General features: G+C 42.1%; 1 protein-coding gene across 1 annotated transcript in view; it reads left to right on the top strand.

The window, feature by feature from the left end:
* Positions 1–14,188, top strand: part of LOC126188737 (uncharacterized) — a 181,311-nt gene that overhangs the window by 92,716 nt on the left and 74,407 nt on the right. The window contains exon 3 of the mRNA XM_049930345.1: positions 11,207–11,311. Within this exon, the coding sequence (XP_049786302.1) occupies positions 11,207–11,311 (105 nt within the window). The remainder of the gene's footprint in view (positions 1–11,206; positions 11,312–14,188) is intronic.

Below are 14,188 nucleotides of genomic sequence, written 5' to 3'. Positions count from 1 at the left end.
ATCGGCGAGGACCATTCGCAACCGTCTCCATGAAGCTGGGCTACGGTCCCGCACACCGTTAGGCCGTCTTCCGCTCACGCCCCAACATCGTGCAGCCCGCCTCCAGTGGTGTCACGACAGGCGTGAATGGAGGGACGAATGGAGACGTGTCGTCTTCAGCGATGAGAGTCGCTTCTGCCTTAGTGCCAATGATGGTCGTATGCGTGTTTGGCGCCGTGCAGGTGAGCGCCACAATCAGGACTGCATACGACCGAGGCACACAGGGCCAACACCCGGCATCATGGTGTGGGGAGCGATCTCCTACACTGGCCGTACACCACTGGTGATCGTCGAGGGGACACTGAATAGTGCACGGTACATCCAAACCGTCATCGAACCCATCGTTCTACCATTCCTAGACCGGCAAGGGAACTTGCTGTTCCAACAGGACAATGCACGTCCGCATGTATCCCGTGCCACCCAACGTGCTCTAGAAGGTGTAAGTCAACTACCCTGGCCAGCAAGATCTCCGGATCTGTCCCCCATTGAGCATGTTTGGGACTGGATGAAGCGTCGTCTCACGCGGTCTGCACGTCCAGCACGAACGCTGGTCCAACTGAGGCGCCAGGTGGAAATGGCATGGCAAGCCGTTCCTCAGGACTACATCCAGCATCTCTACGATCGTCTCCATGGGAGAATAGCAGCCTGCATTGCTGCGAAAGGTGGATATACACTGTACTAGTGCCGACATTGTGCATGCTCTGTTGCCTGTGTCTATGTGCCTGTGGTTCTGTCAGTGTGATCATGTGATGTATCTGACCCCAGGAATGTGTCAATAAAGTTTCCCCTTCCTGGGACAATGAATTCACGGTGTTCTTATTTCAATTTCCAGGAGTGTAGATGCTGTTTAATGTGCTCTGATAGGTTATTGAATTACGTGTGTGCCCATGTATCAGGTATCTTTCTGTACCAATTTCAAGCCTTTGAAGTCTTTGTAATGGGTGTCTTTCGTTCTAGTGTTGCATCACTGCTTTCGCAATTTGTTTTTAGAAAAGAATAGGCAAGGTGATTCCATGATGGTGTTACGAACTTTCAGGGATGATCGAGAGTGGCAAATGTACCAATTTTAGAAAAGGGCCCGGATCCGGAAACTACCCAGTCGAAAGTTATAAACGAAAATCGTTCTGATACCTCTGACAGCGGACCTCTTCTGCTGACAGCTCTTTGCTTCAGATATTTTGGGAGAAGGTAGTATGGACCAAAACAAGAAAATGATTTCCTGTAAACATGACCTGTAAAACACATACCACAAAAGCAATGAGCAATATTTCAGTACAAGAAACGGGTTTTATGGTGGCGAAAACATTTTTTTTCTTGTATTGGCCCATACCACCTTCTCCCCAAGTACCGAAAGCAAAGAGCTTTCAGTAGAAGAGGTCTACCATCATACGTATCAGAACGATTATCGTTTATAACTTTCAACTCGGTCGTTTCCTTTACCTCAAACTGTTATACTTACGCTTCTCCATCACCCTTGAAAGTTTGTAGCATCATCACGGAATCACCATGTACATGCAGGGTCGTCAGAAACAGTCTGGAAGCTTGTAAGTGTGTTGTAGGAGAGGTTGTGATGCGAAATAAATGTAGAGGAAAAAATTCGATACGTTGCGTCGTTTCAGAGTTAATTAGCACCGAATTTAGCCAGTAGATCGTTGCGCGCGCAAATTCAAGCGGCCTGCCCGGAGACGGTGTCGCTAAACGTGTTCTTCATTTGGTTTACTAAAACCAGACAAGACAGCGATACAAAAATAGGACATGGGACGGTGGTAAGGATCGAACCCGAGACAAAGACTGGGCAGCCTTGTGTGCTATCATGTGCACTATGAGATCAACTGACACTAATTGTATCTGGTGCGCAGCTTGCTCCCAACGGCCTGTTAACTAACTTCAATGCAAATTAACTGGGAAACGGCGCAATGTATCGCATATTTTTCTTAACAATTATTTCTCAGCACATCCTACCCTGCAACGCTCTCGTAAGCTTTTCAGACTATTTCTGACCACCTTATATATTGGTTCAATGCATGGAGACAATTGAAGGCACCAACAAATGGGTTCCGATGTTACATGACCTCTAAAACGCACCCAAAATTCTGGACATTCTTCCTTCGAGAGTCAAATATGCTACGTTGAAAAAGGACACTGCCCTTGGTTGTGATGAGTTGTCTGTTAATATTCTGCGGTTTGTTGGTGAAAATTCTTACGAGCACATGTTCACATTATTTACTCCGTCTGCCGGCCGAGGTGGCCGAGCGGTTCTAGGCGCTACAGTCTGGAACCGCGCGATAGCTACGGTCGCTGGCTCGAATCCTGCTTCGGGCATGGATGTTTGTGATGTCCTTAGGTTAGTTAGATTTAAGTAGTTCTACGTTCTAGGGGACTTATGACCACAGCAGTTGAGTCCCATAGTGCTCAGAGCCATTTGAACCAATTTTTTACTCCGTCTACTAACCGTACATCCATCCCAGTTTCATGGAACGAAGCAACGATAATACTACTCCACAAGAAATGAAAGGTCCACAATATAAAAAGCTATCATCCCATATGCCTAATCTGCTCTTTGTGCAAAGTGTTTACAATAATATGATTATACAGTTTCAGTCCCATTCGCGCACAGCTCTGCCTATTGAGCAGGCAGGATTCCGCAGCAACTTCAGCGCACTAGGTGATGCTTTTGTTTTCGGGAAAGTGGTAAGCAGAGCAAACGCTACCGGGTATCTCTACGTACAGCTTTTGTAGATTTTGAAAAGGCTGTTGATTGAGTTAGAAGTCCCGCTGTCGTTAAAAACTTAGCAAAGCAGGGGGTGTGACCTACATTAAAATCCTGTTTCATATACACAAAACTTCTATAGCTTTTGTTAGAGTCTCGGAACCAACTCAAGAGTTTCCAAATGAAAAAGAAGTGAAACAAAGCTGTCTCACCTCTTCCAAACTGTTCTCGCCGTCCTGGAAAAGGCAACGTCGAAATTAAACTTTGAGGAAGAAGGAATCGGAATCGGTAGGAAGAACCTTAACAGCCTGAGGTTTTGTAGATGACTTTGTACTGTGGCAAATTATTTTGAAGAATTACAGATACTGGTACCGGATTTCGCCCAGGAATACCAGGCAGTGGAGACGTGACATAAACCTTTACAAGGCACAAATTATGTCCAATAAATTGTGAGGTAACCGGCGAGTTGTGGCGCCCTGGAAATATTATATGTTCGGAGTTGGGGCGGCCTTACAGGACGCTCGTCAAAGCCGCGGCCCGGCAGCGACCACGGGGTGCCGGACGTTGGTCGAAGCGTGGCTGGGAATTCCATGGTGAAGCTGTGTCAATGAAGGAGACTTGTATGCCGAGAGTGCAAAAGGTGGCGGACTTTGTGAAACCATCATGGTAGACATTTCACAGTTCGTATAGAAATTAATAGTAGCCATATGAATCATGAAACCTCAAAAAGAAACATGTACATTACTATTATTTGCACGACGATTCTGATGGTGTTATCTGATTTTCAATATCTTTATTAGTTTAAAGTTTAGTATCACACGGTAAATTATACAAGTAACACCCAGCAACGAATTTCCAAAATTTAAACGCTTCATCCGATTTCGTCGATCGACTTGTCTTTAAAAAGCTATTAGTGTAAACCTCAATTGGTTTACATTACAGGCATGTAACTTGAATAGGACGTGAGTTATTGGAGGTCAAAGTGGCCGGTTACTATCGATGGCGTCAGACCTTAAGTACTCCACAGTTACACGATAAAGCGGTAGCAGCATGCTTATAAATACATTTATTCATCTATGTCTTCGTTTATATCCGATATATACTATTCATGAAGAAATTGGTTACATATTGACTGTGTTATAGAAAGCACAGAGACATTAGGCTACTGGCCTACCTTTTGTTCTATTCCTTTGGTATATGTTTATTTAATTTGTTTATGTATCTAATAATGTGTGTCAGAGCGTGTTTATGGTCCAGTTGTAAGAATATTTATATAATTTCAAGTTATTTAAATGTAAATCCACTACTTCGAATGTGTTTCATTACGTTTGTGTGGGTGCGTTGGCATGACGACATGGCGCGAGCGCTCTAGCTAATCACAGCGCTCGTGAATGGGGAGACTGGATGGAAGCGAGTTCGGGTGAGGAGTTCGTGGACTGCGGCGGGTCTAGTGCAGCAGGGGATACAACCACCACCACCTAGAGACAAGGCCGCGGCGCGAAATTCATAGCAGGTCGTGACGTCACTCCAAGCAGGCCACCATGTTGTGTTTCGAAGCGTTTGTTTATTTACACGTTTGTTGGATCGAGTGCTATATTTGTGCTTAAAACTAGCGATTACAGTGTTTGCGTGTAGTGAAGCTACTGTGAACATGGTTTAAAAGTGCTGTGTGCCAAGGTGTCGTGTGAATTGCGGAACTCGACCGAAAGTAATGTTGTTTTCCTTTCCGAAAGATGCGAATCTGCGTTGGAAATGTCTTTCAGCGATTCATCGGGACAATTTCCAACCCACTGAGCACACGAAGGTATGTAAAAACTATATACCTAGTACAATTGTAATTTTTTCTGGTGGAATATCTTGCATTTTGGATACATTTGAGTAAAATTGTGAGCAAAAGTTCGCAGTAAGTAGGCCTAGTATTCGTTATCAAGTGGCTTTATTTTGATTTGAAAACGAAATATAAATTTGTGGCTCATGTTACTTTTTATTCGTGTTTAAATTTCTCTGCAGTTCGTATTTTGTTACGCATTGCCGATACGTTTTATTCTCTATTTGTGAGTGGGTGTTGTTTTTCACTCTCGCATTAGTTAGCATGAGTGCTAACGAATGTTGAAACTGCTGTTTTCATGTTTAAAAAGCGATCTCTCTGTATGAAGCATATCTGTGTTATTTTTCGATGTGTCAAACAATGGAACAAATTAATCTAGAAATAGGTTAAATTTATTGTTGACGTTTTTAGCTTGACACATTGTCTCATTCCAACTGCTGCAAATGTCTGCTGAAGGTTTGTAGATTTTCACTGTTGACTTATGCTCAAAATCTGCCATATTTTTACAGGAAAGAAAATTTACATTACAATAACAACGCATAATTGTTTTTGTGAGGTGAGTTAAAAGTTATTGTTTGCTTGGGGAATGTACTCAGCTTTCCTGAGGAAGCTCTATAAACAGCTACACAATATTTATTTAGGATACTGAAGGCAGAGGAATTTAATATTATACACTGTATTAGTGCAGAATTTTTCAAGTGAGTGTAAATAACAGTTGTCTGGTCCAGAAAGAATGTACTTTATCACAGTGCATTTTTCACAAATGTACCTTGTTTTATCATGTATATCGCAATATTATTTACATCCCGCACTCATACGTTTTCACTGGCTGTTGATAAGTCTTATGCAATTACATTACCGGTAAAAAAGAATTATAAACTATAGTTTCTGCTATATCGCGATTGATAAAGTTACTTATTTGATAAAGTTACTTATTTTAACCATTCGGCAAAGTACTCTCCTCTTTACGTGGTATCATTTGCCAAGATCTCGTTTCGTTATCTCCAGCGGTTTAAGAGATATGACAGGCGTTATGAATATTTCATTCCCGCGCGTTGCGATCGGAAGTGAAGTTGCTGCAGATGCTCAATTTTTTCGAGATTGGAAGCAGATATTGATCCAAAGTTTTACGAAAATTTCAAGACTCATCTGTATTTCATACTCAGCAATAGAATGTGTAATATGCATCAAACACAAGTTCATAGCGACCTCTATTTTTGATGGCAACGTTCTCAAATTTGATACTCATCTGTGAAATACCACAATAGTTATGACCATTATCGAAATGATTGGCACTTCATCATGAAGCTGCCATATAAGGCTAAAAGTATTTCAGAAATTAATTATTTTTTACGGAATAGGTTCTGTAAAACCGTTTGACAAAGATTTGCAGGCCGTGCGCCTCGATTCTTTAAGCGCAGCGCCAATCCAACCCCGGCCCGCTTTGCGTGACGTCACAAGAGCGCGCCGCGGCCTTCTCTTTAGGTGGTGGTGATACAACCCGTCGGCTTTGAACAATGACGTCATTCCTTAGTCATAGATCGTAATGTCTTCACTTCGAGGCATAGATAATAAAGCAGTTCTGTGTTCTAATAAGCACTATCATTAAAATAATTGAATGTTAATCTAAAAGCGATCGCTTGATATTCGGTACATCATTAAACGTGTGATTTAATTAACTTAAGTGTTTGTTTTTTATTCGGCCGGTACTTAATATTTCTCGTAATGATATTGAGGTAATGTGGATTGTGTTTTTTGGCTTTTTTAAAAAAATCTCACGAGATAGAATAAACTGATCCTACTTTATTAAGCAATCAATAAAAAAACTACTTTAAAACATAACAGCTTTTGCTGTTATGTTTCAATTTCGCTTTTTACTGATTGCTTAATAAAGTAGAATCAGTTTATTCTATCTCGTGAGATTTTTTTTTTTAAAAAGCCAAAAAACACTTATGAGCTACTGAAGGCAGCTACAACACTACGAAGAATCGCTTCTCGGCTTTTGACAAGATATTGCTTAATATAGTAGGATCAGTTTATTCTATCTCGTGAGATTTTTTAAAAAAAGCCAAAAAACACTATTGCTTAATATAGTAGGATCAGTTTATTCTATCTCGTGAGATTTTTTTTTAAAGCCAAAAAACACTTATTACTAAGAAGAATCGCTTCTCGGCTTTTGACAAGATCAATGTTTATCTCTCTCGCATTCCTTTGTTTCTCAACATTCTCATCAGCTCTTTCATCTTTGTAATACATGGTCTCTGGCGACTTGTGACGTCATTGTTCAAAGCCGACGGGTTGTATCCCCTGCTGCACTAGACCCAGTGCGGCAGTCCTGGACAGTCGCACGGGACACGGAAGGTGCTGGACGTCCTGGACGTGACGGCGCGACGGACGCACAGTCGCCAGAGAGGGACTTGGAGAGTGTGGAGCGGTTTGCGGAGGTCGCGGCAGATAGAAATATTTCGTAGTGCCCACTTGGGCACTTGTGAGATTTCCGTGGCTTCTGCAGTGAAGACGTAGTGTGCGTTTAGAACTGAATATCTCGCGAACTATGTTGTTGTTCATAAATAATTACGTGCAGTAGGAATATATTGTTTCCCTGTTATTCAACTTATATTTTATTTAACTGCTGGACCATCGACACCAATAAGTGTTTTGCAGAAATATACCGCATTCTCGAAAGTACTTCTACTATCGTACTCATCATTTAAACTCGTTAAGATAGTATCTGCAGATTTTATTTAATTGCAATCTTTCATTTATAAATTTATATGTTACATTCATAATTCGCAATTGCCAAGTGATAGAAACCTTCGACCATTCGATTCATGTGTGTATTCTTAACGTGTACTGTGTACTCAGCAGTATTTGGCCTGTAATGCGGCAACTACGTATCCCAGCCCCTAGACAACGAAATCAGCCAAAACTTCTAATATTTCTACGCTGAGTCGGAGGGTGCGTAGTTGAGGGCCATCACACCATATCATTTCATTTATTATTTAGAAAGCCCGCAAAATGGTGCACATTAGAAAAAGTACAACTCAAAAATACACGGCATTACACCGCCAGAGAATACATTTATCTTATCCAACTTGTAAATGTGACTGGAGACATAAGATGGGAAGTCTTTCGACGCATCAAACTAGGCTTGCAAGCATTTAGAAGACATTCAACCATCTTCAGGCCACATATGGCAGTGAAATTGAAAAAAAATAGTTTTTGATCAGCGTGTTTTCCGCGTCTTCAGTTACGGTTGTGAAGCCTGGACACTTCATGAATATACAACACGGGAACTTAGAACTGTACAGCGAGCATAGAATGGTCCATGTTGGTATTTGCAAGGGAAGACAAACAAAACGGGCAGAAGACATTAGATCAACTACCGATCTCAAAGACGCCCTGCACATTCATTGCACTATGAAATAACAATGGGTCGGCCATGTTATGTTGCCAGAAGAAATAATGACTGATGTACAAAGGGGTCTCTGAGTTGGATTCGAGCAGACAGGGACAGTCCGTGAGGAAGACCGCCAGACCGAAGGGATAATAACTTGTGGAAGATCGCAGGAATTAACTAGCTTCTTCCGTTGCTCATGGAAGAAGTAGTTACAAGCGTACCTCAGTACTTGGACAGTCCACATCATTTAATGACAGAAACGGGTTATGGTAATGACGATGATAATGGTGACGTTAACGAGATGGGCAGGTTTCGTGCCTCAGTGATACAAACAACCGTACCGTACATGCAACCAAAAAAATGGTCCAAATGGCTCTGAGCACTAAGCGACCTAACTTCTGAGGTCATCAGTCGCTTAGAACTTAGAACTAATTAAACATAACTAACCTAAGGACATCACACACATCCATGCCCGAGGCAGGATTCGAACCAGCGACCGTAGCGGTCGCTCCGTTCCAGACTGTAGCGCCTAGAACCGCACGGCCACTCCGGCCGGTATATGCAACCACAACGGAAGTGTTATCTGTTAGGAGGCCAGACAGACGTTGATGCTTGAAGAGGGGAAGCAGCCTTCTCAGTAGCTGCAAGAGCAAGTCAGGATGATTGACTAATATGGCTTTGTAACATTAGGCAACATAGCCAAAAATGGTTCAAATGGCTCTGAGCACTATGGGACTTAACATCTGAGGTCATCAGTCCCCTAGAACTTAGAACTACTTAAACCTAACTAACCTAAGGACATCACACACATCCATGCCCGTGGCAGGATTCGAACCTGCGTCCGTAGCGGTCGCGCGGTTCCAGACTGAAGCGCCTATAACCGCTCGGCCACATCGGCCGGCTAGGCAACATAGCCCTGTTATACTGGATGCGAACCGTTGAAATCAAGGGGAGACCCCAGCCGTTGTATTTCCCGAGGGCAAGCAGCTTTAGTATACGGGTAAGTGATGGTGGTATCATCTTGGAGCCCGCCTTCGGAGTATTTAGAAGGATGTCGTCAACAGAAGAAACAAGGCTGGCATTCTACGTGTCAGAGTGTGGAATGTCAGAATCGGGTAGGTAGGCTACACAATTTAAAAAGGAAAATGGAGATGTTGAAATTCATATAGTGGAAATTAGTGAGGTGCGGTGGCAGGAAGGATAGGATTTCAGATCAGCTGGGTAAAGGGTTATAAATATAAAAACAAGTAAGGGTAATGCAAACATAGATCTAATAATGAATAAGAAAACAAGAATGTGGGGAAATAACTATAAATAGCATAGTGTACACACCATCGTAGCCAAGAGCCGGCCGCGGTGGTCTCGCGGTTCTAGGCGCGCAGTCCGGAACCGTGTGACTGCTACGGTCGCAGGTTCGAATCCTGCCTCGGGCATGGATGTGTGTGATGTCCTTAGGTTAGTTAGGTTTAAGTAGTTCTAAGTTCTAGGGGACTGATGACCACAGATGTTAAGTCCCATAGTACTCAGAGCCATTTCAACCATCGTAGCCAAGATAGATACGATGCCAACGTCCGTCGCAACGATGCAAGCCTTATGCCAAATAACTCCGCAAATGATGAAGAGATTGAAAAAATTTATGAATAAAAAAAAGAAATTATTCAGATAGGTAATGGAGACGAAAATTTATTTGTAACGACGCTAGAATTCGATAGTAAGATAAGGAGCAGTACCTCATTTCCTACCTTCCTAATTTCCCCAGCGAAACTTGCAGGACCAGCACTCCTGGAAGAAAGGATATTGCGGAGACATGCCTTAGCCACAACTTATAGGATGTTTCCAGAATGAATTTTCGTACCTCAGCGGTGTGTACGCTGATTTGAATTTTACTGATAGATTAAAATTGTGTGCCGGACTGGGACTCGAATCCGTTGGTATGCAAGTATGCAGGAGAACTTATGTGAATTTTGGAATGTTGGAGATGAGGTACTGGCAGAAGTAATCCTGTGAGGGCGGGTCGTGAGTCATGTTGGGTAGCACAGTTGGTAGAGCACTTGCTCCAAAAGTCAAAAGTCCGAGTTCGAATCTAGGTCGGGCACACAGTTTTAATCTGACAGAAAGTTACAAATCAGGGTACACACCCCTGCAGTGTGAAAATTCATCGTGGAAGTTTAAAATACGTTACATGATGGTAAGACGTAGAAACCGGATTTTAAATAGAAAAACATATCCAGGAGAAAATTAGACTTCAAGTATAATTTATTGGTTATGAACTGCGGATTAAAGGTTAAGAAAATACAGAACAATAGGAAGCTGCGGAGAACGGACCTGTATAGCTTGAAAGAACCAGAAGTTGTTGAGTTCAAAGGGGCCATTAGGTAAAGACTGGCTGAAACAGGGATAAGATATGGGGCAGAAGACGCATGGATAGTCTAGAGGGTGAATTAGGAAACGCAGGATGAAATGGGCTAAACGACAAAGATGAAATTCTTCGATGATGCATGAGGTACTGAATCAAACAGGCGTTAGCTGGAAATAAAGAAACGTAAAAAATGAAACAGTCAAAAAGGAATAGAGACGCCTAAAAAAAGAGTGTGACAGGAAGTGCAAAATGGCTAAGCAGTAACTGCTAGATGAGAAATGTCACGTGTAACAAAATTAAAGAGACCTCTGGAGAAAAGTAAAGCAACTGCATGAACATCAAGAGCTGAAATGGAAATCCAGCACTAAGCAAAGAAGGGGAAGCTTAAGGATGGAAGGAATATATAGTGGGTCTAAATAAGGGAAATTCCTTGCTGCCAATATTATAGAAATGATAGAGGAAGTGGAGAGAGATGAGTTGGGAGATATGACACTGCGGGAAGAATTCGACAGGGACTGAAAGATCTTAATCGAAACAAGGACCCTGAAGTAGACGTCAGTTCGTCAGAGCTACTCATAGCCTTGGGAGAGCCAGCCATGACAAAACTGTTCAGTCTGGTGTGCAATGTGTATGAGATAGTACTGGAACTTACCAACACCTTTGTGTGAGCTACATATACGAAACTCATTAGGTCCCATTTTTTACTCTAGCAACACGTTGTCTGTTTTTGCGTCTTTCATTGGCAGTCCAGAACAAACCTTTCATTGATCACTCAAAAATAGCCACTATGAGTTTTGAAAAACTTATGTAGTATTTGAAAGTGTACTAATTCTAAAGAAAACTTTTAAACCAACACCCTTACCTGAACAGGGATTTTTCGGCAGTTTTCCAACGCCATCTCTGAGGTCATTCCATTGGGAAGTGCAGCAATACTGCGGAACAGATTTCTACGACTGCATCAGATATTTGCAAGAGGTAAGCATAACGTGAAGACTGTCATAATAAACAGCCCATTGTGGCAGCTATTCTAAGTATGAGATGTTACTGAAGAAACATTTCGCCTTTTGTGTTCCCATGATTTAGCACTATCACCTTTCGCGAACTTTGAATACTAAGCAGGAAGAAGTGTTCTTAACAATCGAAATGACGACTGAAGCCAGCTACGACCGTCTCAGTCAGCAAGCCGTACAAAACATTAGCCACCTTCAGTACACATCTCGTTAATAACGTGTAAAGCCATCTTTGCTCTTGAAAATGACCACAGCTCAGGGACGAAGAGAGTCCACGAGTTTCCCCAAGTATATTCAGCTGCCGGTACTCTATGATCCAACAGACATGCAAAGTTGCGAGGATACTGATTGCTAAATTTCACCAGAAGTTCCAAATAGTCCCAGCAATTGCTGCCTTAACGCGAAGAAATTCACATAGGAGAATAAATCGTGTAAATCCACATCAAACGTGACAGATGACTGATGAAAAACAGGGAAGATTAATCTCTACGCGCATTTACACTGTGCTGTGTGAAGTAAGAATTGTGTCGTCGGTATTATTGCTTAGTGTTCATGACTGCGGAATGCTGCATACAGCCCACCCCTCTCTAGCACCAGAAAAAGAGCATCCTAATGTCCTAACAAGACACATCAACAGTATGGTCAGAAACATTGTTCCGTCTATCGGTCCGCGCACCACACTGCACAGTACCAGTATGTTCGAAAAAGCTGCGCGCGAAAATTTGGTTTTTCAGGGAATCACTCGGGTTCTGTTAATCACAGGTATAATGGGTCATGTGCTTTGGATAGCCCTTAGCTTAGTGACCATTTGTATGCATATCGGAAGAAGGGCATACTGTAACTATCCCTCAGTACAAGGTCAAAATTTAAACATTACATATTTTCTCCAGCCTAGGCAAATTGAGTAAATCGGTTGGTCCTTTTGTATGAGGTGTGGTCTAGGGTGGGCCTTAGGTAGCTTCTAAGAGCGCCATTTGCTCATGGGTAGTTCCTGAGAAAACCCCGAGAAACCATTATTTTAGAGTACTACAAGTACCAATTATAGAGATGGCCATTTCTATAATTTCTATTCGTGTCATATCGTCGAATATTTTAGCATATGTTCTTAAGATAATGTTCTCGGGAAACTTCAAAACTTCTTTTGATATCATTATCCATTACCAAGATTCAGAGGTTCGAAGTTACTGTACTCATGCAGAAAACCGCAAAAACCGCCGTTTTTGCACCGTTGGCCAAAGTTATATAAATAACTAACCATGTCAAATGGATCAAAGTTTTACTGTAAATTTTTTAGATATTCTTCTAGGAACACCATTTCCCAGTTCTTGAAAATCTATGTCCTTTATCCAGAGACACCCGAAAAACCAGTATTTTTGGTTACCAGAGGTACCAATTGCGGGGATTGCCATTTCTGTAATTTCTGTTCATGCCAAATCGTCGAATTATATACCAGATGTTCTTAAGATGATGTTCTCGTGGAACCTTGGAACTTTTTTCGATATCATCATCAGTTACCGAGATCCAGAGCTTCAAAGGTACCATACTTATGCTTGTGAAATATGCGCGTAATATCCCGTCTGAGATGTAAATATAGTTTTAACTGACTTAGTGAACAGGTGGCAAGGATTCTAGCGTCATCGCAAAGGTTCTGAGGTCATTGAACTATGTTTATAGTCTCCATCAGTTCACCAATAAAACATTATGATGCACATTCTCTGTAAGGTGCGCGCTTCACGCCAATACAAACATGCCCACAGAAGTACTGCAGTGACAAAAAATGGGTAAAAAGGGTCTTAACATGCTTCTAAATTTTAAAATGATTCCACAAAATTATGTAAAACTCTAAAGACCACAAATTCAGTAAAATATTTCTAATAACGTTTTTATTCTTTTACGATACAAATCATAAGTCTGGCGTTTTCTTTTAATTGCGATCGATGAGCAAAGTACCCAGAAAAAATATAAAGCATACGATTTTCTGTTAACCCCGTATTATCGTACTTATTTGTTGTTTATACACTGAAGTGACAGAGGTCATCGGATAACTGTATGCACATATGCAGACATATGCAGATAGATGTAGTAGCGGGCACATAAGGTATAAAAGGGCAGTGCATTTGAGAGTAGTCTTTTGTATTCAGGTGATTCATGTGAAAAGGTTTCCGACGTCATTGTGGCAGCACGACGGGCACTAAAAGAATTTGAAAGTGGAATGGAAGCTGGAGCTACCCACGTAGAACATTCCATTTAGGAAATCGTTAGGGAATTGAATATGCCGCGATCCACAGTGACAAGAGTGTGCCCAGAATATTACATACCTGGCATTACCTTTCACCACGGACAAAGCAGTCACCGACTGTCTCCACTTGGAGACCGAGCGCAGCAGTGTTTGCGTAGAGTTGTCAATGCTAACAGACAAGCAACACTGCGTGAAATAACAGCAGAAATCAATATGGGACGTACGACGAATGTATCCGTTAGGACAGTGCGACGAAATTTGGCGTTAATGGGCTACATCGTCACTGTGCAATTGGTCGTGGCTCCATAATGGTGTTTGTTCTGTTTACATGGCTATAGAAAAAGCCTGCAGCGGCTATAGACAAAGCCTGCGGCGCCTGTTCTGGGCTCGTGACCTCTTCGATTGGACCCTATACGACTGGAAAACCATTACCTGGTCAGATGAGTCCCGATTTCTGTTGATAGGGTTCGAGTGCGACGCAGTCCCCATAAAGCCACAGATCCAAGTTGCCATCAAGCCACTGTGCAATTGGTCGTGGCTCCATAGCGGTGTTGACTCTGTTTACATGGACGGCTATAGACAAATCCTGCAGTGGCTATAGAC

Source organism: Schistocerca cancellata, chromosome 5 (assembly GCF_023864275.1).
Source record: "Schistocerca cancellata isolate TAMUIC-IGC-003103 chromosome 5, iqSchCanc2.1, whole genome shotgun sequence".
Taxonomy (NCBI): Eukaryota; Metazoa; Arthropoda; class Insecta; order Orthoptera; family Acrididae; genus Schistocerca; species Schistocerca cancellata.
This window is presented reverse-complemented; position numbering and strand designations above follow the sequence as displayed.